Here is a 27411-nt window from a genome sequence, read left to right as displayed (position 1 = left end):
TTAAAGCAAATAAGCATTAAAATAAAGGCAGCATTATCTGTATATGACATTAATTTTGTTTGTTACAAACAAAACCCCACAAGGAGATTCCTGGCACTAATTTCTGTTAGAGGCTGAGTCGACATTAGGGCCATAGTGCAACTGGAAGGATTGGGGGGGACTCATCAGGCCTCAAACCGGTGACCTTCCAGATTGTAGCATAGAGAATCAAACAACTAAGTTAGGTGTGTGTGTGTGTGTGTCCTCCACACATGCGCGCACACACACGTCCACCCATAATGAACACAAACTTCCAACTTGCACCTCTCTTCTGCCTTGGCATGCCATCTGCAGACTTAAAAACTGCATCAGGCACTGTGGACAATCCTACAGCATAGCTTTTGAACCTTTCAAACTCCTCAGATCACATGATCAACCCTTTGCAGCCCCTACATACTTAATATTATCTATATTTACCAAAAGTACTTCTTTTGTTAAGGACTTTATTTACTCATTTTCTACCACAGTCATTCAAAGATAACCTGATTAACTCCCTATACATGCTTTCTATTCGAATTATACTCCAGTCTCTACCATATAAAAGCAGTGACAGCACCATAACAATATAAACTTTCAAATTAATCTCTTTCCAAATTTTTCCAGTTAATGTTCTTGAAATTACCCTACATATGCGTTTAGATTTATTTACCTTTCCATGAAGATCATCGTAATTCTATGTAACATTAAAACATAAACAGATGAAGTCAAAAGTGTCATATATAACTGAATTATTATCTGAAAGTTGTTTCTGATCAAACTGGCCATTTTCCTGATGAAACTATGACTTCTGTTTTTATGGGAGAAATTTTAAAATGATATCATTTAAACCTGGCAGTTCATGCATGTCTTTCTACAAGATACTTTCAATTTTCTTGTAATATCACCATTTCATCACGTTTAACATTATTAACTGATTACCTAGACTTATTTTGCTTCTCCTAAATCATCCTCCAGATGGAGTACATATTAAATACCATCAGTGGCTCACTACACACATCTCACTCACTGATTAATAAAAATTTCTTGTGAAAAATTGAGCATGCAATTCTGTTCTTGTCTTAGTCCCTCTCAAAAGGCTTATTACATGATTAGGGCAGCCCTTTTTATCCAAATCTTCCTATAGATTGCCTCCATTGAGCCTAGTATATGTTCTTCCCATACCGACAAGACCAATGCATCTTTCTTCAATAATCTGATCTAAGGTGAAAAAGTCTGTACAAGAACGCCCCTTTCTAATATCCAAAACTGGTCTTCTTATAAGAGATTAAAGACTTTTTGGCTACCTGGCCATCACACCGCTAAAAAATGGGAAATATTGAATAACAAACCACCACCAAAATAAAAAGAACTCTGGTTGGTAAAATAAAACACTTAGATGCAGCTAACACTCAAAAAATGCATCTGAGCCTTCATGTAAAGTGACTATTACTTCTGACCAATTTTAACCAAAACAAGACTCCCAAATATAAACTGTCATGAAAATCCACTAGTACCAGAGCAGTGGAAGAGTTAACAAGTATTTTAGAAGTGCAGCTGTAAGACTGGTTATAATGAAATTCTTTGCCTCACTAGCATTAGGATAAAAGCAGATTATACCAAATTCCCTACTTAGAGTCAACTTCATATTGTATGTAACACATTACCTGAACTTCGGAATTCAGCATTTTGAAGACATCATGTATCTGATCCTTGAAACCCCGTGACAGCATTTCATCAGCTTCATCCAAAACAAATAACTTGATGCTGCCTGTTCCTAAAACAAAATGAATTTGATTACATAACATAGTGGTCTCGCAAACATTTTGCAGGGGTAACACTGTCATCCAGCAGAGTAAAAAAGTAAAGCTATCCCTGTACCAGGCTACGAACGCCCATAGGGATGTGAGACGTCGAGTGTCCCACATTATCTAGACGATCGGCTCAGAAATGGCGGTAAGGTTGTCAGCCCTACACGCCGGCCGTACTTTACTCCCCAGGAAAATTATTTAATTAATTCCTGGTACTCATTTCTGTTAGAGGCTGAGTAAACTCCAGGGCCTAGTGCAGCTGGAAGGATTAGGTCAACTGAAAAAATCCAATGACCTCATCAGGACTTGAACCCGCGACCTTCCAGCTTGTAGCATATCCCCTCAACCAGCTACTCTACCGCGTGCCCCCATCATCCAGCAGAGTAGGAAACCATTACCATGCTGCATCGAGGTCCCATCACTATGATGCATAAAAATCCTGCATTAGCGCCATAAACTTTCCTAAGCCTCTATAGTTCAGCGATTAGTGGGATTAACTTCAAAACTATCACACCCACAGCAAGATGCAACTGACACAGGGGACAAAAATGATTTCCACAGCTGTTTCACCGGCAAGATGATGCACATGTTGACACAAGTGTTTGTCTGAGAGCCTGGCACTGACAGAGTAGGCAAGAGGGCACCAGAAACCTGTTTCTCCTATCCAACGTGCAACACCTACAGTGTTTGTGCGTCATGCTTTCAACTGGTGAGGTAGCTCTTTCGTCAGGCCATTAGTCAAGCTACTGCATGCTGCACAAGTGCTTCATACCCATAAAAGTGAGGTCAGTATAACAGAAATGCTCTGTATTTGGGAGGTGCCTGGTTTGACTATGCCACTCTGGCCAAATGCTAGAATGTACCTTGTTTAGGCCATGAACTTGTTCATGGCAGTGACAAAGAACAGTACTACCTTCTGGGGTGTGACACCATGCAGTCTGGGAGCAGCTCACCTACATCCTCAGAGCTGAAGAGTAAGCAAAAGGCTCTGCTTGCCTGGTCCAATAACCTCTACCAAACCACAGTGCTCACATCCTAGAAGGCAGTGTTCTTAACTCTTTGACTGGCGCGAAGGGTATTTAAATCCCACCCCTGTCCTGGCAGGCCCTTTAAACCTTATGTCGCTAAAATGCATGTAGTTACTTTTTCCTAAACAACTTCAACAAAAATTGGTTCTTAAAAACGAAAATTTCAGGAACTAATTAAAATACAATATTTTATGCAATAAATGCCTTTCCATACCTCTTTATTAGTTTTTCTTCATGTGATATACATTGAAACATGAAAGTTTGCAGAGAGCCACACCACAGCCTGCACACATGATACTTGTTTCTTTTCTAATCTTGTGCTTAGCAGTCACGTGACACTTTTTCAGGGCACCTTTCTTCTTGTTACTGGGAGGAACATGGACCATTTTGTGAATTTTCAAGCCACCCTCTGGACGATTTACTGGCTCTTTCACTGGTGGTCTTTTCAAGGTCGAGGGCGGAGGCGTGACTGCACTCGAGTCTGAAGCAATAGATTCGTCATCCACTTCATTCCTTGACTCTTCTCCCTCTCCACCCTCTTTGTTTGGTTCAGTCATTTTTCTACACAGTGCAATATAAAATCTTTGAATCTGTAATTTCTCTTCTTGTATTTTTCGTTTGTTGTGTTCTTTTTGAATAGAATGAAACTATTCAACCGCAAAGACATGTTTTGTCCATACCATGGGTGTGAAATAGGGGCCTAGTGGACAAATATTCTTCAATTTCAGGGCGTTTGTCGATTCCTGTCTTGAACACAATTCCTAAGTATGTCCAGATTTCATCTGATGTGACATAATTGTAATTGTGTTTTCGAGAGTGAGGAGCTAACTCATGTGTGTTGAAGTGCTGGTGAGCATAGCGATTGGTTTCAGTTGTGATGTGATTTACCAAGTCGTCATCCAGAAAAAATTTTAATCCATGAAAAGGGATGCATTTTATGTGTTATGTCAATTTTGATCCTGAAACTATTAGCAAATGGAAATATTGGGGGTACAAGGTCTCCGTACGTTCATGAGATGGGCGTGTCAGGCACCGCACTTTTGGTAGGTAAATGTTCATGATTACTGTCTTGTTGATCATTGTCTATCACTGTATTATTGTCACTATCAACTTCATCCAATTCAGGAATCATTATTTCATCGCCACTATCATCAGAATAAATCTCGTTCACAACATTTTCCAGCTGGTCTGTAGGAACACGAAGACACTTGCTGCAAGAAGCCATGGTGAAACTGAATGAATGTGAAATATTTTCTGACCTTTTCCTTCTCAGAGGGTTCTGACAGTAATACAGACCCCCACAAAGTTTACAAGGGTTCTTTACAAACATGCACAAAAACTATCATACATATGTCTTTGGTTGATGAGTGCCAAGAGAGGAAAGAAGGGGAGAGTTTGTCAAAGCGTTAAAACACGCCAACACCAGGGAACGGCTGGCATCGTCCGGGTGTTAAAACACGCCCGCGCCAGTCAAAGAGTTAATTTGTAACCTAACCTAATTCCATGCCACATGGAATGGTTGCACAGCAACTTGGTTTCTTGAACTTGGTGGTGACATCAGAAGTTCGATTATACCAAAGACTGTCACCAGGCCTTGCTCAGGGTAACAGCTAGTACCACAGGAACATCAGATTAGCATTATGCATCCCAAATATCCATGATTCACATTCACTTCATTACAATGGGCTATACATATAGCCAAAATAAAATTAACAAACTTGGAATCACAAAATCTGAACACAGAAAATCGTAATTCAATGGGGATTCCACTGCAGCAAAGTTTGATTCAAAATTTTCATTTGGAATGTTATTCATGATAAAGAATTACCCCAATAGCTTACCAAATCGAGAAGATGAAAATGCAAAAATATTAGTAATAATGGCAGCACCACCTTACTTCACTGAATGAACAAACGGTGAACAAACAAGTAACGCCCTACGCTTGTACATGGGAAGTGCTTGATTCAAATCTTGGCCACAGAAAGAGCTTCCCTTAATGGGGTGCTTTGTGGATTTCCCGTCCTTCCATGTATATGCTGGGACAGGTTACCTGGTTAGAGTATGACAGTTTCCTTCAAAGCACTTCTAATTCATCACCCAACACTACATACAGTCTCAAAGGTAAGGTAAAATGTAAAGCTATCCCTGTTAACAGGCCATGAAGGCCTGTAGGGCTGAGACACTGAGGGTCCCCCATTATCTGGACAATTGGCTCACAGATGGCAGTAAGGTTGTCAGCCTTACACGCTGGCAGCCCTTTATCCCCCAGGAAGATTCCTGGTATTCATTTCTGTTACAGGCTGAGCTGACCCCAGGGCCACAGTGCAGCTGGAGGATTAGGTCAATTGAAAAATCCACCTCATTGGGATTTGAACCCGCGTCCTTCCGGTTTGTAGCATAGTGCCTCAACCAACTGCACTACCACATGCCCCACCATATAGTCTCAATACTTATATTATTAACACTTAAGGAATTCAAGGAATGGAAATTAACTGTATTACTTAAGAGCCCGGTAAAGTCTGATGGGTGAAATAAATCTCTAATAACTAATAAGAATGAGAATATAAAAAACATGGGTCACCGTATTACTTAGAACTACTGGGTTTTTGGACTTTGTCCATCATCCAGTATGGCAGCGTCATAGCTCAAGAGGTCAGCTGCTGGCTGCTCAGTGCGGCGGCCTGGCTTCGATCCTGGGACTGGTCAAGTGGGATCTGTGGTGGACAAACTGGCACTGGGGCAGGTTTTCTCAGAGTACTTCAGTTTCCCCTGCCAATCTTCATTCCACCAATTGCTCCACAATCACCCTCACCTATCATCTGGGGCTGGTATAATAAGCCAGAAGTGGCCTAAGTACAAGGGACTTAAGACTCACCCCACTAGCAATTAAAAAAATCATCCAGTATTCTATAAACTAGAGAACACAATGTTTTGGAAACTGGATCTGTTTCCATTCTCAGGTGAGGGTTGGACACCTACTCTGCTGGGTCCCTTAGAAAGGGCTAAGCTCAATCACTTCACCACTGTCTTATCCTAACCTGAGATGGAAACAGATCTAGTGTCCAAAGCATTCTGTTCTCTAGGTTTTAGAATACTGGAGTATTACCCAGTAATCCTGAGTGTCATACACCATTGTCAAGAACACTTTAGAATCTACTTACTTAGAGCTCGTCTGCTAATCATGTCATGCACCCGACCAGGAGTGCCAACCACAACATGAACTCCTGTATCAAGTTTCCTCATGTCCTCTCGGACATTGGTACCACCAATACATGCATGGCACTGGGTGCTCATAAAGTCACCCAAAGCAATAACCACCTTTTGGATCTGTTGACAAAGAATATAAGCAGACAGTTACTTCAGACTTACAGGGCAATATTAAGAACAGTGTCGTGTCATTCAAACAGTAAGGAGTTTAATTTCCAGAGAAAAAAACCTGTGGGGACTCTTCCGCTTCCAGAATAGAACCTTCTTCACTACCAAAACACAACTGCTGCAACTAGTCCATCCATCAGACTCACAATGCTAACACAAAACCAACTTGTCAACAGAATCTGCATCTGCCCCCTTTCTGTCAACGATGAAAAATGATGTGGCTGTGGAACTGAATTTTTATATAGAGATGGTTTATGAAAGGCTTTCACCGAAAAAGGATCCTATATCAAAAGGCATAGGTATAACAATTTGATACGTGGCTTATAAACTGTCACTATGATGAAAAATCTAGTAAAGCTGATTTCTGTTTTCATTCCAACTCAATATTTCTCCAATTTCTAGCTTAAAACTGAAAATGTCGTTTGTGCAGGTGCCTACCAAAAATACACACAAAACCAACAAGTACAGCAGAGTGAAGTCCATTTTGATATAAACAGCTTCCAAATGCAACTATATTATCTCCTTTCTTGCTTTGTGTTCATTTATTGCATGTCCATTGCCAGACATATTAAAGGCATAATTATTACAAGGCACAATCAATTATTTTTGTTTAAATAACATAAGATACCATCAGGTGAACACAGACTTAAGCTACCTATATGACCAAAATAGGAAGAGGGAGGTAAAGCTATCACAGTAACAGGCAATGGAGGCCCATAGGGTTGAGAGATGTCGAGGACCCCACATTTTCTGAACAGCCAGCTCACAGATGGTGGTGAGGTTGTCTGCCTTACGCACCGGTTGGCCACCTTTTACCCTCAGGAAGATTCCTGGTACTCATTTCTGTTAGATGCGGAGTCACCCCCAGGACCACAGCGTGGCTAGATGGATTAGGACAATTGAAAAATACGATGACCTCATCAGGAATCAAACCCATGACCTTCAGGCTGATAGCATTAGTGCCTCAACCAACTACTCTACCATGTGCCTCCCTCGGCTATTTAGAAGTACCGGAACATTACACAAGTCATTTCCAAGGTTGTCTGCCATGTCCTATGAAGATGAAATGTATTTTCACATGTAAACAGGTTTTAGATCAGATGGATGGATTTAATGGTGTTCTTTTACAATTACAAACATGAAATGATGTCTTCAAGACTTCAACTATGCAGCTGCCTTCTGAATTCCTTTCGACTGATGGCTTCCCACATCACTCTGACTTCATGCATCTGGTCTGGTCTGACCTCCCTTCATAGCTTCGGAAGAACTGAATGCAGGACCACCACCTCCAAGAGTTCCACTACTGCTCTTCATGAATGCATTCTAGGAAACATGCATGAACCATGGCCTACTGAAATGGGTAGTTTGTGTCTGGCTCCACTATTCCAGCTTTTAGGCAGTGTTTACCATTCCACTGAATAGTAAATTGTTTTTCTGGCTTGTCACAGAAACATGTAACAGTGAGCCACTGTCTGGCAATGGATTATTCCGGCTTTCAGGACTCAGGTCACAGTATGTTGATCTTCCCATTATGTCATGCATTCAACCTAAATAAGTAAAATTGTATGGGAAACACCAGTCTGTGTTCAAATAGGTGACAGGCCATACAGAGTGCAAGAAATGTCCACGTTATTCAAGTGCGACTAATATAAATGCATGTGAACATGACTGCCTCCTTCCTAACACAGCTAAAGAACAGCCATGACTGTGAATTGCTTCACCACTCGCAATTTGTTGCCCTGTGGCGGGTATACTCCACTCTTTTTGGAAGATGAAACAAACAGTGCATTTATTTTTAAATTGCTTCAAATACCTGCTGAGCTAACTCCCTGGTTGGGGCCAGGATGAGAGCCTGGCACTCATGGTTAGATGTATCAATCTGCTGCAGTATTGAAATCGAGAAAGTGGCAGTTTTGCCGGTCCCTGTAACAGAACAACAAATGTGAAGCCTCTACAAATGAACAATTATTTGTTACTGCAAGTATGAAAAATTTCAAACTGAGGCCACAAGGGTTTCTTAATATGCTGCTGTGCCAGCAAGTCCAGACAGACTTGTGACAGTAATGGCAGTCCATTAACAGTGTCTTACACGAGTTTTCAACTATCCCTGGTACTCTGTTTTCACTTCTGCATTCACAGGTGGCATGGAGGTAACTTTTTCACATTAACTAGTCGCAACTGTAGCTAACTGATGCTTTGAAAATGACAAAGTGGCATGGAGGTAACTTTTCACTAGTCGCAACTGTAGCTAACTGATGCTTTGAAAATGACAAAGTTCATATACTTGTACAGGGGAATGATAGTAAGAAATCAAAACTTGATTCAGGAGGAAATTAAGAGGAGAGTGAATTCAGGACAATTCTTGCTACCACTCAGTCTAGAACCTTTTCTTTTATTGTCTTCTGTCTAAAAACACAAAAACTATAATTTTGCCTCTGGCTCTGTATGGGTGTGAAACTTGGTCTTTGATATTAAGGGAGGAACACAGACTGAGGGTGTTTGAGAACAAAGGAGGATGAGATGAGTGGGGCATATTGCAAGAAAGGAGAAGAGGAATGCATATATGATGTTGGTGGGAAAGCCAGAAAGAAAGAGACCATTAGGAAGACCAACACATAGGTCAGTGGGTAATATACGAGGATTGGAACTTTAATAGTGGCAACTATTTATTTACAACTGATACAAAATAGATGCATGTTTCGAAGTTTTACTGTCCTTCAATATAATCACCAGCATTGTGGAAGTTGTAGAGCACCTTTAGCAGCATCTGTTGTGTTCATAGTTCGAATGGAGCAGTCTACTGCCTGAAGAATCTCTGGAACAGTTGTGAAGCGAATGCCAGAAAGTGGTTCCTTCATCTTAGAAATGAAGTCAAAGTCACAAGGGCTTAAGTCTGGGGAGTATGGTGGATGGTACAGCACTTCCCAGCAACATCGATTGCCAAATCAGCCACAGCTTGAGCAGCATGCGGCCGAGCACTGTCCTGCAAAATGATGGGTGGTTTCTGCAGAAAGCGTCGCTGCTCCTATCTCAAAGGTGGTTGCAGGTTGTGTTCCAAAAATGAACAGTAATACTGCGCATTGACGTTCTGCTGTTGGGGAATGGTATGCGTCAGGATAACACCATCACAGTTGTACACGAGAATTACCATAAACTTTCACACTGCTGGGGTTCTGACGAACTTTTGATTTTCGTGGTGATCCGTAATGATGCCATTCATTCGACTGGTGTTTCATTTGTGGCCCGTACGATTTGGTCCATGTCTCTTCCAGTGTAATGATATGGGGTAAGAAAGCCTCTCCTTGACGCTCATAGTGCTCCAAGTGGTTATGAGCAGCGTGATATCGTAACCATTTCTGCATTTCCATCAAATCATGTGGAATCCATCGTGATGCAATTTTTCTCATGCCCAGGTGTTCTTTCAGAATGTGAAGCATAGTCGTATGTGCTAATCCTGTCTCTTGGGGCAGCTCACAAATCGTATGGCGTCGATCACTCACCAGTAACGTGGAAAGAGCATACACTTCTTCAGACACTAGGATGACCTGGCCGACGCATGTCTGCCACATTCTGGCATCCCTCGTTGAAGGCTTTTACCCACCTTTCAACTGTTCTGTATGGAAATGCAGATTCCCTGCAAGCCTCTTGAAGACCCTGATGACACTATCATGCCATATGGCCTCTGGCACATTCAATCTTTATCCAACTCCACTGTTCCTGTTTCGAAAACATTGTGACAACACTAAATTAGACTGCCAGCTAATATGAGGCTCTGTTCTTCCCATCACTGTGCATGCTTGTGATGTGGGAAGGGAGAGTCCATTTGCTCTGAGGTAAGGTAGGTATGTAACTAATGTGTGGTATAAGCGACATTATTTGGCTCTGTTGCATGGCGTCTACAGCAATGTTGCCACTATTAAAGTTCCAACCCTCGTAGAAATGGAACTTAGATAGGATGGGGTGGTATGGACTGGATCAATCTGGCTTAGGATAGGGGACAGTGGAGGGCTCTTGTGAACACAGTAAAGAACTTTTGGGTTTCATAAAATGCTTAGAAGTTCTTTAGTAGCTGCACAATTGGTGGCTTCTTAAGAAGGGCTCAACTCCATGCTGTTAGTTACTAGTCGCAACTGTTTACTATCAGTGCATAGTTTCTTTGTGTCCTCTACTTTCAGGGAAATGGTAAGCTGAATGAGCAATACAGCAGACTCTAAATACCACTTCACAGACAGCAGGCTATTTAAATATCCATACAATGGATTAATAAAAGATGGGGAAAACCTCAGTTCAGACATGTGGCAGACTGCGATGTAGGCCCTATTTTCACAGTGTTAACTTTCTCAAATTAAAAAACTGGACTTTCAGAGGAATATCATTAAAAAATATGATCAGATGTAAATTACTGTAAAATAGCAATGCAGAGATACAAAACAACCTTGAACTACACATGCACCATATATAAGAGTACATCTTTTGGATGGTTGAAGACTTCGCCTAAACTTGATACAGTTACCAGTGCGAAGACAGGGCTTGATACATCGCCTCCCCCTCTCTCCACAGAAAAAAAAAAAGCACTTATTCCCTAAATTAACATATGCAGTAAGGGGGAAGCAGTGAGACAAAAGAAAATGTGAACACATACCAGACTGGGCTTGAGCAATAACATCATGCCCCTTTACACACGGGATAATAGCACGCTGCTGAATAGCTGAAGGCTTTTCAAATCCATAAGCATAGATTCCTCGTAACAGCTCCTCCTTCAAATTCATATCATCAAAATTGTCAACAACCTGTAATGAAAGATGGAGAAACAATCCATAAGCAATAACGGCAAAGCTATCCCTGTAACAGGCCGTGGAGAATCACGGGTTGTCAGAGGTCGAGGCTCACACATTTTTTCTAGACAGTCAGCTCACAGATGGCAGTGGGGTTGTCAGCCTTATGCACTGGCCGCCCTTTACACCCCAGAAATATTCCTGGTGCTGATTTCTGTTAGTGGTTGAGTTGACCCCAGGGCCAGTGTGGCTGGAAGGTTTAGGTCAATTGAAAAAATCCAATGACCTTATCAGAACTTGAACCCACAACCTTCCGGCTTGTAGCATAGTGCCTCAAACCCACTACACTAGCATGTGCCCCTGAGAAACAATCCATACATAAACAAATTTTAAATCTAATGATGGAGTGATAACATTTAACCTTTAAGAGGCGGGCCATTTAAATTCCGGTAATGGCAGCAGGCCGGAGTTAATTTAAATGCCCGCCATTGCAGAGTATTAAAAATTGTAAGCATGTTACTGAAAATGTTGATTTCTACAACTGTTGTGATAAACGAACGAAATAAACGCTGCTTTTATCTAGAAAGAATATAGAATCAGATATTGTAAGTTACAGATTTTAAAATCTGTAAGATCTGTTACACTTATTCCAAAAAGAAATTTTTTCCCAATTTCGAGTGTCTACAAATATCCATACAGTTTCTGCAGTATAAACGCATGCTGCTGACATCCTGACTTACTATGTCTTATCTGGCAAAAGGGGTTGAAGTATGTGTTTGTATTGCACATTCTCCAGTCACGTCAGAACCTTTCTGTATGCACGAGTGTGGTGGAAGTCTTATCCTACTTTGTCCATCAGAAACTCTGACTGTGTATATCTCAGACTAGCCACACAAAGGTAGTTCTCAGAATAGCCCCGCATTGCCAGAATGTTCAAGCCTAGCTCGTGTTCGTAAAGCTTATAAAACATTGCAATTTCAACTATCCACCATGGCCTCATTTTGCATGGAAGCCAAAATTGAGAGGCAGCTGATAAATGACACCGATTCAGACTGTGGTACAGACGACTCTGAGAGTGGCGAGGAAGCAACGGGCTCAGAAACCGAAGTCGACGAAGAATAATCTTCGTTGGCAACCTAGGGACCACCAGACCAGCATGCAGGATGGGTGTGAATAATTATACCAGTGGAGCTGTGGAGTTAAATATCAATGAAGCTCCACACGTAAATAAGGATTCCACACCTTTCTGCGTTTTCATGCTCTACCACCAGTACCTAAACAGACTACAAGACGGACCTTCTCTGTGGCCTGACGTGACCGGTTCCGAGATGTTTCTGTTTCTAGGAATAATCATTCAAATGGAACATGACATTAGAGACAGACTAAAGTACTACTCGTCAACTGTAGAACAATTTGCCACGCCTTTCTACTCTAACACAATGAAACGCGACTGTTTTCCACACATTCTTCGTTTTCTTCATTTTGCAGACAACAATACAGAAACTGACAGGAATGCCGACAGTTATGACCGACTATGGAAAATTCGGACCATCTTCGACATTCTCAATGACGCATATGAAAAATATTATAACCCTTCCGAACATTTGGCTATAGACAAGATAACTGTTAAATTCAAAGAGGGTGGTATTTAGGCAGTACATTCCTAAGAAACACAAACGTGTCAGAATCAAAATCTTCAAAATTTGTGATGCCTCTGGGTATACTTATGACATGAAGGTTTACCTAGGAAAACACACGACATGTGCGGACACGTGAAAGCGACACATGCTACAGTTATGAACCTATGCAGACGTACTGAGGGTGTAGGTCACAAACTATACATGGACAATTTCCTTTCGTCACCAGACTTGTTTGACAAACTGATGACAAAGGACATAATGTGCTGTGGGACAGTCAGACCTAATCAGAAGGGCTTGCCTGACGATTTTTGACGAAGACAATTTTGACTGAAGAAAGGTGACATTTGTGTTAGGGTGAGACGGAACTTGACAGCACTAGTTCTGAAGGACAAATGTGATGTTTACATACTGACAAAACATGCACTGTCCTCCAGCAGAAGGCAGTTTCTGTGATGAGCATGGAAATGCCATCAAGCCAGCAATTGTTGACTACAACACGCACATGGGTTATGTTGACAAAGCGGATAGAATGGCAAACAGTTATAGCATCAGTCGTCGGACCTGGAAATGGACAAATAAACTATTTTTCCATCTCCTGGATCTGATGATTCTGAACAGTTTCATCCTGTCGTCATCCTGTGGCGCGAAATTGTCACACAGAGAATTTTGTCTCGCCCTTGTGCGGAACATGCTGGAACATGCTGCAAGGGGTCCACCTCCTGCTGTGTCATCGGCGATATCTCGATTAGAGGAGGCCACTTGACATCACTGGCCGACTTCCTCTAATACGAGACTGAGGTGTTGTGCGTGCTCTTCGTGTGGGAAACGGAGTTACATCCAGACAGAGTGCATGAATTGCGACGTCAAACTCTCATTTCCAGATGTTTCCAACAGTACCACATGAAGGCAATATTTAGTTAGATGACGCAGGAGGGAAGACTGTCTACTTAAAAAGCTGGTGGCCAAAAATAATGTAAGTAGAACAAGAATTTCTACCTTAAAATTAGATTTTAAAACATTGTACACACGCGGAGTACCCATACGGTGTCGCACAGCCATGGTGTCACTAGGCACTTAAAGGTTAAGATTTTCGTCTGCACATCACCTGTCATTCTGGTTTTTTACATAAAAACCACACTTCGGAACTTGAACGAGTTGTTACCCTCACACTGACAGGACAAAAAGAAATTCTTACTCTGCTGAACCCCCAGAAAAGGCCTACTCACATATTCTGGACCACGGCAACAGAAGGTAAGGCAATGGACAAAATCTAAAAGTACACCCTTAAACCAGAAACGAAATGGAAAAATACCAGAAGTTGCATGAATGTGACCAATGCACAAGATTTTGAGGGCCTCACAAAAGTAAAAATTGACAACACAGTCTTCTGGAATGACATGCCCTTTAGTTTGGTAGACAAATACCAATGCGTTAAATCTCTTTATGGTGTTAAAAAAGTATCCCTGAATATATTAAGTAGCAAGTTCTTACAAAACGATGTTCACTGTCTACCAAACGAATATATGGCATTAGATCCTAAACCTTGATACCTATCACCATGCGAATCACAATTATTCTACAGAAATAACACAAATGATTTGTCTCCACACGCATCCTTCCAAGAATGCTCACTCAGACTTCCCTTCCTTCTGTACAGTTGTGTTTCATTTCTATTTTATCCTGCAGATCAGAATACACTGAAACAGAACATGTCCATCTATATCATTATTAAAATGTATTAATGATTATGATATAAACTTGTTAGAAATAAAGCTTATTCTATACATCTGCTTATCAGTAGCCAATATTACAGAATTATTCATTCAGATAATCTTCTACTTAATAATAGCCTCCTTCAATTCCTTTTTAAACTGGTTGTCACCTACTTGTTTTATGGTGTTAGGCAATTTGTTATAGAAGATAAACCCAGTACTGACGGTTTACTGTTATGAAGTTCTAAATTATGTATAATCTAAGACAGTCAATATTTCTTGCCTCGTATGTTCATATTTGTTTATTTACAGTGCAGTTCCATTTTTCTTTTGCATATGAGATTGTTTCTTCAATGAGTAGTGAGTCTCCTGGTGGTATCATTAGTTACCTCAAATTATCTCTACAGGCTTCCAGTTGTTTTAACCCTGCCATGTACCTTACAGCCACTTTCTGAAGGGTAAATATTCATCTAGTTCCTTCACACTATGTCAGCATACAATGATGACATATGCCAGAATGGAGCAAGTCAAACAATACAGCATTAGCAAATGCCTGTGACTGTCTGTCAAGACTACAAAGATGGAGGAAGCCAATGTTCTACACACAATAACAAAGTCAAGTTCCAAGATCTAATTAAGCATTCCAAAAGGCTACAACAGATTTAATTAAGTACCTTCAAGAGCAGTTACTCAAAGCTGGAAGTGGCCTATGCATCAAAAGATCACAAACCATGCACTACAAAGTGATTTGGCTACTTCACTGCAGTGACACATGAGTGAGGTTGTCACTATGAACTAAGAACTGTATAACATGACAGAGGAAGGTAACATGTAAATGACAAACACAGCGAGTCTAACTGCAAACTGCAACAGTATCACACAGTCTTCATCTGAACACAGAAACATCCACTGCTGTTCTGCTACTCAACCATTTCAGTACTGATTCACAGCAGTCTATCCATAGGAAGACTGACTGCCAAATGGTAATACAGTATCAAACACCTGTAGTACACTTAAAAAATTAAAAAAGGGTAAAGCTGTCCCTGTAACTGATTGAGGTTAGCTCTTTCAAAGGAACCCAACAGAGTAGGTGCTTCCCCCCCCCCTTTTTCACTTGAGGATGGAAGGAAACAGACCCAGCTTCTGAAATGTTGTTCACTAATTTCACAGTACTTGAATATGGATGAAGTGCAAAATCTCCATAATCGTAAATAGCCTTGAAAGGATTCTGACGATGGTGTATGCTGTACAGAACTATTAGGCTAATTTTGGACTCTATCAATCGTCTGATATAAAGAAGACAAAAAACCAGTGACTGAGACTAGCTCTTTCTAATGGGCCCAACTGAGTAGGTTTATCCTGCCCCAACCACCGGAGGACGGACACAGATCCAGTCTCCAAAATGTTGTGGTTTTTGTCTTCTATATACCAGATGATGGATAGAGTCCAAAATAAGCTTAATAGTTCTTTACCCCGTAATTCTCTCATTTATTTCCCACAATCTGAAACATTTCACTACTCTCATTCTTTCTCCTTCCTGCCTATCCTCTCCAGATGGACTTCACATTACTCTGTATGCATGGGATCAGGAACAGTCTGGACTCTTCAGTGTCACAGCAATATGCAGACAGCACAAGGAACTGGTTGGTGGGGGGAAAGAGACAGAAAAGGGGAAGTCAAGCCAATTCTCAAGCTTTTCCCATAATTCTATGTCACTTTCCACTCCCCTTGCTCCCATTCTCCAACATAAAAAGTAACAATGACTAAAAAATAACCAAAATACAGCCACTTCAGAAAACTGTACACACTGATGAAGCACAGAATCATACATAAAATTCACAAAGTGAAATACAAACTCACATAACACAAAACTGTGTGATACTACAACACTGCTAATTACTATAGTAATTCTAATATGCTCGGCTCTTCTTACGAACATGAATACAGGGTGTTTCACAACTTTAGGGCATATAAACATTTGTCTGATTTTGGACAGTTACGGAGTTATGACCCATTTCTTTCATTCCCGTACACGCCCTTGTGTGAACTGCAACTATCATTTGGCGGGTCACTATTTTTAGCCAGCTACAGACAGAGCGTTCTCTTTATCTCAACATTTGAGAGGTACCTAAGGCGTGGTGGGTTGGTATGTCTGGCCATGGCTAGTTTGGAGGCTACTGGTGTTCAGAACAGTTCTTATCTCAGTGCGTCTGTTATGTTCACGATGCCATTTACGTTTTCATTTGAGGAGTATGCAGATATGATTTATATGTACAGGTTTTGTGACGGTAACTCAGTTCTTGCCATACCTGAATATCGGCAACGGTTTCCAAATCATAGAATGCCGAACCAGAGAGTGTTTACTGGAGTTTACCAGGCATTGCGAGATACCGGCAGACTTCCCGGCGTTCGTATTGCAGCCAAGCGTGGTGTTAATGAAGGCGTTAATGAAGAAGGCGTTGTTTGTATGGTACACCACAGTCCACGTACGAGCACGCGAAGAATTGCAAGACGTCTTCATGTTCCCCGCACGAGAGTGTGGAGAACACTGCATGCAGAGGGCATGTATCCATACCACGTGCAGCAAGTGCAACCTCTCCAACCTGAAGATTTTGCTGAGAGGCTGAACTTTTGCAAGTGGCTCAATGGGAGTCGCCATTTGCATCGTTATATTATGTTTACAGACGAAGCGCAATTTAATCACGGCGGCGTCAATAATACACACAATTCTCATTTGTGGGGAAATGAGAATCCCCACGCCACTATTGAAAGCAACTTTCAACAACGTTTCAGTGTCAATGTGTGGTGTGCAGTTCTGGACGATTAGCTGATAGGTCCTTTCATCTTGGAAGGTCATCTTATAGGAGAGGCATACCTCAGATTTCTACAGGACTTGCCCCAACTTTTGGAGGATGTGCCTTTGGATAAACGAAGTCGTATGTATTTCCAAGGTGACAGGGCTCCTCCTCATTCTTCACATGGAGTTACAAATTTCCTGAACTATCATTTCCCCGGGCGATGGATCAGACGCTGCGGTCCCCACCATTGGCCATCCAGGTCTCCAGACTTAAGCCCACTGATTTATTGTGTGTGGGGATGGATGAAAGAACTGGTTTACAATGTGAAGGTGGCAACGTGAGATGCTTTGCTCGGTCGCATTCTGGATGCCGCTGACCACATAAGAAACAGCCAGTTGAAGCTGCTACGTGCTACCCACAGTTCACAACTGAGCGGCAGCCTGTGTTGTGGCTGGCGGGGGCATTTTCGAAAATCAGCTTTAAGCACCAATCAATTCAAATTAAAGGTAATTTCACGAAGTTAACTCTACATTCATACTTTAAATGTATCATGTATTATGCTCGTTTATTATTTTGTTCCGTTTATTGTCAGTAATCGTTACCTTCTATTCTGAGTTTAAAACGGTCATAACTTGAAAATCGGACACATGCTTATATGAACTTTCTTGATCACAAAGACCTAGGAAATCACTTCTTACAGTTATGCCCTAAAGTTGTGAAACATCCTGTATATGTGCCCCATCAAATGCAATGAACTCACTCGGCTCTGTTTCTGTCTGAAGCTTTTATACACCTGCTGGAAGTTGCACATGTCAACATCAACGTAAGTTACATGTGTATATGTGTGGATTCTGAAGTGCATCAGCTTCAAATGCCATCAGCATCTAACAAACTTGTATGGGAGGTTATCTGAGTCTGCTGCATATTCTCTGGCCAGTAGAGTGGTAGAGGAACAGGCTCGTCAGTACAGCAAAACATGTCCATTGAACAACTCACAAACAAACCACACCCATATTATACAGCAGATGCCCGAAATACCCCTCCCACTATACGCATATTCCTGGCATCTTGGTGAAACATTTACACTAACCTGCTGAGGTACTTTTGGAAAATGAGCAAACTTGAAACTTTAAACACCAGTCTCCAGTGTAAGGTGCATATGGACTTTTTGAGGGGAAAATACAAATCCAGTTCCAATTTCTCTTCAGTGTGCACTGACTGCTTTTCTGCCCAACAGTGAAGGAAAATTGTTAAGTGTACAGGCTATTATTGACCTGCTGACCCTGAATTGTGCAAAGTGACATGACTAGTGTGTTCCACCTGGTGCACTGGCTGTTAAGATCTGCAGCAGGCTCCCCAGCAATCGCACTGTGACAGCAGATATGCAATTCCATCATGGCATCTGACAGCAAAACTTATGTAACCAGAGAGAAAAATCCAATTCTGATCTTTCAAAGCATGTTCATTTCCTTGTAGTTCCCTTCCTTCCCTCATACATGACACCTCCACTGTGATTCATCAACACAACCATGATAAAAGGCATCAACAAATCTCTTTCCCATTACACACCATAAGACACCTTCATCCTCCAACCAATATATTCAATTACAGCATAACGCCAGTCTTGAAACCAGTTGCAAAAGCTCAGGTAACATACGGCCAAGTGCAGGACAGTCTGGTGGCATGCACGCTATATGCAATGTTACAGCCATCCAAATCCATTTTCAACATTTTCCCCTTGTACTGCACAAAGATCTCACACATCAGCTGTCTCAGTGTTATGTTTCCTCCACTAGCATCTTTCTCAGTTCTATGAGCATGTCCACTGTGTCAGTTACACTAAATGCGGGTCCCACTGCATATGAATACCATACCCAGGATCACACCAAGCATTGCTAAACATCATATTACAAAAGCTGATTCACCTAACTACGTAACATTTCTTATAAAAACCTCTAGAAATTGTAGGAAAAAAGAATTACGAATGGGAGCCTGCTTAGCATGCAGAAAACAATGCAATTAAAGGTTTGATATGACCCTTCCATTACTACTAGAATCACAGGCATATTCTTCCATTCCAGCAAATGAAGAGATGGAGAAAGAGACACGCAGAAGAAACATTTGCCTGCAAGGGAACTAGTGCAGGGCACAAATACCATTTTACACTTTCCAAGGTCACTGGCAGTAAATAAATTGGGAGAGAACAATAATTCTTGCCATATAACTCAACTCAACTCACCTCTTCCCAGTTTGATTCAATGATACCATCAGGGTCCATTCCAGGTGGTCCATCATAAGCCTCATCTTTCTCATTTGGCCCATTCTTAGATTCACCACCAGACCAATCATCATTCCTACAGAAAGAAGACATCAAATACATGTTTGAATGTTAATGTACAGGCACTACAAAATTTCAGTAACATACTACTGATTTCTGATCAGATCACATATTTTGGTAACATTCAATTTTCATACAACACTAACAACAGAGACAACAAACAATATTCAATAACTTAACACAAACACAAAGTCAAATTCCAGAACAAAATGTCACCTAATGAAACGCTGTTCCCCATAAAAACGATTCTGAAATATTTCATTAAACACATACACATAACATAAGAGTTCAAATTACAAAGACCATATGTCCTTATGACTCATAAACCATGCACGTCATAACCTAGCGGATTTCACAACACCAGGTTCTGCAGCATTAGAGAGACAAGTATTATTTGAAATAATTTACCTCTTCTCATTGCTGGCCTTTTTTGCAATAACTTCTGAACACAAGAGGAAAACATCCAATTTCCTTGCACATCAGTACGTACACATGCCATACGTCACTCATAACTGATACACTGGCTGCCAAGAGGAAAACCAAAACGTGCTTCATATGCGGCAAAATTCCTCAGTGGAAAGATCAGTAGTTTTACAGTGTTCCAATCCGGGGCAAATTTTTAAAACCAAAATCTATACAAAACACTACAAATGTACGACAGCATGAACTATTCCTTACTACAGTAAAACGGTAGACAAAAAAATATTTTTGGGGTCCCTTCCAAACTACAGCCGAACGCCATGTTGGCACCTTTGCCATAAGATCAGAAACCTTGACAATACCAATCCAGGAGGTTAATGTGACTTCAAAATAAGTATGAAACATACCGCGTAAAAGAAACAATACCACAGCGTAGAAAATACTTCCGTAAAACAACTACACATACTACATCCTTTACAATATTCAAACGCTTACCTTCGATCAGACGTATACGACATGTTCCACTCACGGTCAGCGCGACGGAAAGAAGAATTCATCCGTAATCGCTCAAGATGTATCCATACGCCACGGTGCCTGCTGACCTCATAAAGATATACATATTTAGGCTAATTCTGAACTTCGCTATTATAAAACATTGTGTAAATAACATTTAAAATATATAACAATGTTCACATATATCCAAGTACGGCTAATTCTATGGTTCTAGTTTCTTTAACTTCGCGGAAGAATAGTGTAGGTAATTCATCCTGGAAACTGACGTAATTACCCATGATGCTCTGTGCCAAAACATTTGAATAAACGGTAAAGTGTATAGGCCGTATAGGCTGACAACGGCGCGGTAAAGACCGTAAAGACGGTAAAGACATCACTTAAGCGAGCTCAACAAGAGGACGATTGTTTGCAGCTCATTGCAAGGCGGCAGTTATTACGCCAATGGACGGGCGAGGCAGCTATCACGTGGCTCGTTTTCTTTGTTGTCTTTCTTGCTCAACAATATTAGTGCATTTGATTTGTTTCACTCTGGTCCGTCACACTATTAAGTTTACAATTAAGTTTATTTCATTCCAATGTGACATATAATGCCTTCACCACTTCAGCACTTAGTTACCTAACATGTTTCGTAATGAATCATCATCTTTAAACTACACCAGGAAAAACAAGAACACATCACCAACAGGGATAGACGACAGTATCCACTACCGAGGAAGATAAAACACGATCCATATTGGTTGACGAACAAATTTCCTAACTTAAAAATAAGTTTTTATACACATTCATAACATTTTAACGTAAAGGAAAGCTGCTGTGGTGAAACAAATTGAATTTTATATACAGTGCAGAGGAAAATTACATTTTTAAAATATCCTTTATGGAAGTGATTGCAACTGCGTCATTTCTAAGTAATATATTTCAAGAATGTGCTTATTATAAAAGTTTACGTCAAACATCCATTTCGACATGAAAATTAACAACAAAATTAACAGTATCATAAATGTTTTAAGTGTATATAGTATTATAAAAACATTGACGTATTGGTGGGTTCCTGATCGTAGTGGTGTACCTCCGATGATGATTCATTAAGAATCGAAACATGTTAGGTAACTAAGTGCTGAAGTGGTGAAGGCATTATATGTCACATTGGACTGAAGTAAATTTAGTTGTAAAATTATTAGTGCGTTTTCCGTGCCCAGCCTCTATAGGAAACAGTGAAGACCTTTCGCCAGGAAGAAGGCAGTTCAGTAGGTTTGGTAGTTGCTGTGTTAAATTTGAGACTTAATAGTTGCTGTGTTTTCCGTGTTTTATATGCGTTATCAAGAGACGACTAGCGCATGTGTGTAACAGCGAGTCTTAAAGTGTAGAAATAGCGTTAGCGCTATAATAATTTTCACTTTCGTTACTCCGTGACTTTTGCCGTGCTATGGAGAAGCAGCAGAAGAAGAAGAAGTCAAAGAGCGCATGCGACATTAATGTTTTTGACGGGTTTATCCTTGTGTGCTCAGTTCACATAGGATATAAAACATGAATTAAAACGAGAGGCTTGAACATTTATCATTGGTATCCAAAATCTGTAGGACCCGGGATAGCGCAGTCGGTATAGCGACTGGCTATAGACTATAAGACTGAGGGGTCGGAGTTCGAGGCCCGGTGGGGGCAACAATTTTCTCTTCATCCAGACTGGACCTGGATCAACCTCCTATCCAATGGATACCGGGGGGAGGTCTTTGCCTGGGGGTAAAGCGGCAGCGGTGTGAAGCTGACCACTTACCTTCAACTAGTGCCGAGGTCAAAAAAATGTGGATCTGTACATCCGCTCCCCCATACGCCTTCATGGCGTAGTGCTTAATTAGTTAAGCACAGGGACAACTTTACCTTTATCCAAAATTTGTACTGAACTTGAAAATCACCTAGGTTTAAATGAGAAGGATTTGGCAGAATCTATAATTTATCTTGCTGAGATGAGTGACACCTTCGAAACCTTCAAGAATGCCCTTGTAAAGAACCAAGCTGAATTTTTGGATTCATTTATTGCAAACCTGCTGTGTATTATTCAGCAAATGAAACCTAAGCATCAAAAATAATCGTCTCCTCAGTCACAAAAAGAAAAGTTTCATAGCCTAGCAATACCAAATGATCCAAAGTGTCAGGCACATAATGCAGGGAATGGGGGGGGGGGAAAAAGGGGAAGAAGAAATCATCAGTACAAGATGATATTGTGAGTGATGCATAGCAGAACTGGAAACCCTGGCACCATCACAGGTAAATACTTCAAGAATAAAACTGGAACCAAGTTCTCCCAGTGACAGTAAATGTGAAACCTCAGTAGCTGCAGGAACAGGAAAAAGAAACATAGAAAAGCCACAGTCAGGAAAGAGAAGATGATGCTGAGATTAAAATAGGAGAAGCCACAGCCAAGACAGACATAGGAAGAGCAGGAGTATGAGCCGAGAGAAAGCAAGAGAAGAGACAGGGAACAGGAGTAACAGTAAGGGAAAGAGAGGAAGGCCAAGAGCTTGGAGTGCTAGTCCCAATGATAACAAAAGAAAATGCCATTCAAGAAGTCGAGTCAGAGGTAAGGAGGTTGCAGATGGAGTTGGAGAGCAGTTGGCAAGTATTGACAAATCAGAACTGACAGACTTTGATGATGAGACTGGTCTCCTGCTGAAGGAAGAGGATGAGGAAGAAGACATGTATGTATAAGGGTTGGGCCATGAAATCCAGCCCTTGCACTGTGACCTTCAATGATCTATTGTGCCTCCCCTTTGATTAACCCTTTATTAATCCTACACTTCGAATGAAAGGAAGAAGACACAGAGCTTGAAATGGTGGAAGATGAATCTCCATTTCTGCGAGGTTATGGTCGTATGTTACATGTTCTTAGTCCAGTAAGAATTATCAAGAACCCAGATGGCACTTTGGCACAGGCAGCTGTGATGCAGAATGCTTTGGCAAAAGAGCATAGAGAACTGAAGATGCTCCAGCGAGAACAGGAAAATGGATTCTATTCATACTGGATTCAATAAGAATTAGATTGATCCATTACCTGAAGCTTGTGGCAGAAACTTGGCTGCTAACATGTGTGGCACTGGACTGACCAACCAACCATGTGCCTTTTAACTGAACTGCGGCCAATTCACACCAACTTCCTAGTCTTCTCTTCATCATATATAGGATATATAATATACATAATGGGGGCAGTCTATGCAACATTAAAAAAAAGGATACTAATGTATGAACATTTGTTTATTGGCTGTTGATGCTACATGTTTCGACCCTCATGCTGGGCCATCATCAGGCATATAGGAATACTAGCATTAGTTCTTGAATTGCATCTCAATTAAATATTGTGTTCTTATGAGTGTTACATACATAATTTGAATTTACAGTTAAAACCTGATGTTTAGCCATCAAAGTCAAAATTAAAATTGTACAGAAATTGAGATATTTGTAATATATTACAAACCTCTTTAAAACTTTTTGACTGCTATGTATTGATATATTGTTCCAGGTGGTAGGAATAATTACGGTGTGGGGTGCCTGCATGTGGAGATCTTCCTTCATAAACTGGGTCAAGTGAGCACTCAACTGGCTGCTCCAAACCATCCCAGTTATAACATTTCGGTACAGACTGGGTAGAAAAAACAGTTTCTAACAGTACCTCTATTGCTACATGCATATCTGTTGCCGCAGGAACCTGTTTGCCAAGCCATTGCCTAGAAATGGCTCTACACAGTACAGTGTATATACTAGGCATATGAGCAAGTAACAGAGGTACAAAATACTATAAGTGCGAAATTTGTCACTGCTAAATGCAAATTTGATAAGGAAAAGATGTGTGTTTTGTTCCTATGAAAAAAATGGTTAAAGGTGTGGGAACCTCCTACAGTCCAACAGACTACTCCTTCGGTCACAGAAACAGACAGCTCAAACTCCTTCGGTCAGACAGACAATTCTAACTCTCAGGGTATATGTGACTTTTGACTTTTAGTAAACACACTCACGGCTCTGCATACGAATACGCATCGGTCCAGCCTTCGTTGGTCTACGCGCTTCACTGCAAGCACAACTCCAATAAACAGCACCGCAGCGCCTGGCCAGCTAGATTCATCGCTCTCCTGCCGGTTCATAACTACCAAGCGGCCAAAAAGAAGGCCCTGACTATCCAGCTAGACTCACTGGCTTGTAACTGCCAAGTGACCGTAAGGAGGGCCCAGGCTACTACAAATGAGACACGGGTGACAACGCCCTTTTCAGGGCCAGCATTCTTCATGGCACCGACAAGCCGAATTGGATGCTATGAAAACAGTCAACTTATATTATCCGAGGGGGCACGAATGGCTCCCCAGCCATCCTGTATATTTGTGAATAATATATATACCTGTTATAGCTTTATGTGGTTGTCTCTTTGGAACATCGACATCCCACAAAGGCAACTGCTAACAAAGGCCTGAAGTTGAAAACTAAGTTTTAAAAAATGCACAAACAGTTATTATTCAGAGAATATCGAAAATGAAGTATAGGCTTATTTTAACCTAAGCAACACTGCTTTAAAACTACACACATATTTGTCCATGCTACAAAAGAAATTTATTGTCATGTGTAAAATGAAATGACAAGGCATTTGACCTGCACTGATAATAATGCTTGAATTACATTTTACAGTTTCTGCAGAACCTTTCTATATAGAATAATTAGAATAATTTCAGCACTACCTTGTACCCACAAACCCAAATGTTACAGTTAAATGGGTAACAGTCCTCAGCCATACTCTGGAGGTCCTGTATGCTATCTTCGCCCAGCAACTGGCTATCCTGACTGAGAATTTTCATGGTTTATCTCAGTCCCTCCAGTAAAATTCCAGGATACTACCTCAAATTAAGCCACAACTGATCCCTTTCTTATGCTTCCTAACTCATCATTCCCTTTTAAAATCACTTTGTCATCCAGTGTAACATACCATGAGTTCTGACAGGCTGTTTAATGAACCATAAATAAAATATAAACACATTCACAGTAAAAAGCAGAAGGCATTCCATTTACAATGCAACCCAAACTACAGTGCATGCAAGCAGACAGCTGGTGTCAGCAATGTTTTATTTGGTACTTCCTAATCAATGTATGTATGGTTTAGAAAATGCTTCATAAACAGCGGCAGACAATTTCAATGTGAGGTAATGTTCAAGAATTAACACATTTTCTACTCATAAATGCACTATGCTTGCACTTGCAAACCTCCTGTGCAACTTGCAAGAACAAAAGTGTAGCAACCTGAGCAATGTTGGTTAATTCAAGTGTCATGAGGAAAGCTGGGGGTGTCTGTTATATCGGGTATTGGCTTCTGAGTTCTTTTCTGTACTGCAGTATGTGGCAGTTGTTAGGGTTGCATTTTAAAATGGTGCACTCTGTATAACAGAAACACCAATTAACTATCTTTCACAATTTATTTACAAACCAAAGTAGTACTGACATCCATATTAAACATTTGGTAGTTCATAAAACATAATTCTGATCACAGTGTTTAATTTTGCAGTGTGGAAGACATAATTCCCTAGGCATCAGTAATAATGACATAACAAGGAGAGAACACTTTCAAATACATCTGAGAATCAGTTCTGTAATAAATGAGCAATGTATGAATCTCTCAAGCAGAAACAATTGCAAAACGAATTTATGAACATATACATTACTAGCAAAAGTAGGTGCGCTTCACCCAGGATACAGTTTTCTCTCCATATCAATATCAAAATATAAATATCTGAAATTTTAAAGAAGGAATGGCATTCAAATACTATATCAGTTGTAAGGATATGTAATGTGGTAGTTACCAACTTTTCTGAGGACTCTGCTACCTCCATCTTCACGATATACCAATGAGGACATACTGCTGTGATAATCTCAAATCCCATGAATTTTTAAACAAGTTCAAAAGCCATTCTTTTAAGACTGATTTTCTGAGAAGTGATGTGATACAGGTAGAGTTACCAATGTTATCAGAGGAAATGAACATGCTGCCTCCACCTCCTCCTTCAGCATAAAAGTGAGCTGAGTGAGGAAATCAGTTACATAAGGAAGGGTTAGGGCAGTGGTTGTAAGTAACACCACAAGACCCAGGGGCCCTATAGAAGTAACTTTTTCAGGTCTTGAAGAAGAGGCAGCAGGGCCCTGCAAACATTGATAACCATCTACCGAACTACATGGTGTCACCACACATATTGGTGATTTGTTTTTTGTAGGTGTGTGGTTTATTCTGAGTTTTCTTCAGTCCCTCTAGGCAAATACTGGGAGCACCTTGTTTAGGACATGATCACTTCCTTCCACATCCCTACCAATTTATCATTCAATGCTATACAAGGTGTCCCAGGAGAAAAGATCGATATTCTGGGAGGTCACAGTATTGGTCATTCTAAGCAAAAACGTGCATATGTACATGTATCCTATTCTGAACTGTTTCCAAGATAGAGCTGTTTCACTGTACTGTTCAAAAACTGTTTATAAGAAATACATAATGTACTGTTTCTAACACCAGTGCAAACTGTTCAAGTGACAAAGTTAGGACAGTTTACCTAGTATAATGCATTTTCGAAAATTCTGTCACCATCAACGCACTTTGCAAAAAGTGTGAGGACATGGCGTATTGCTCATCTGTACAGTGAAACAGCTCTGTCTCATGAACCACTTGGAACAGGACACATGCTTAACCCTTTGACGTGGTCATTTAAATTCCGCGGCCGCGGCTCCTGCGGTAATATATTCAGCCGGCCATTTAAATTTTGCTCGAAAATTATTTATTCATCATTGTTCTTAAATTCTATGAGATAGGAACATGAAACTTTCACTAAAATGATCTTAAAAGGTGGTTTTATAACCTTACCTTATAATATGAACCCCCTTTATATCTTCAATGGAAGCAGGTTGTTTAGTATTTGAGCAGTGAATGGTACGCTTTGAAGGATGAAACTTTCACTAAAATGATCTTAAAA

General features: G+C 40.7%; 1 protein-coding gene and 1 long non-coding RNA gene across 2 annotated transcripts in view; one reads left to right on the top strand and one right to left on the bottom strand.

Moving 5' to 3' along the window:
• Positions 1–20459, bottom strand: part of LOC111871534 (eukaryotic initiation factor 4A-I) — a gene marked incomplete at its 5' end in the record, with an annotated part of 34172 nt that extends 13713 nt beyond the window's left edge. The window contains 6 exon segments of the mRNA XM_023864702.2: positions 1683–1792; positions 6016–6181; positions 8043–8152; positions 10872–11019; positions 19394–19508; positions 20408–20459. Coding sequence (XP_023720470.2) covers positions 1683–1792; positions 6016–6181; positions 8043–8152; positions 10872–11019; positions 19394–19508; positions 20408–20459 — 701 coding nt within the window.
• Positions 20460–21546: 1087 nt separating this feature from the next.
• Positions 21547–26857, top strand: LOC111871537. Its single transcript, XR_002844039.2, has 2 exons — positions 21547–21672; positions 23940–26857. It is a non-coding gene; the product is annotated as an uncharacterized LOC111871537 (long non-coding RNA).
• Positions 26858–27411: the final 554 nt, after the last annotated feature.

Source organism: Cryptotermes secundus, unplaced genomic scaffold, assembly GCF_002891405.2.
Source record: "Cryptotermes secundus unplaced genomic scaffold, Csec_1.0 scaffold989, whole genome shotgun sequence".
Lineage (NCBI taxonomy): Eukaryota > Metazoa > Arthropoda > Insecta > Blattodea > Kalotermitidae > Cryptotermes > Cryptotermes secundus.
The sequence above is the reverse complement of the archived record's forward strand: the minus strand, read 5'-3'. Positions and strand labels throughout refer to the sequence as shown.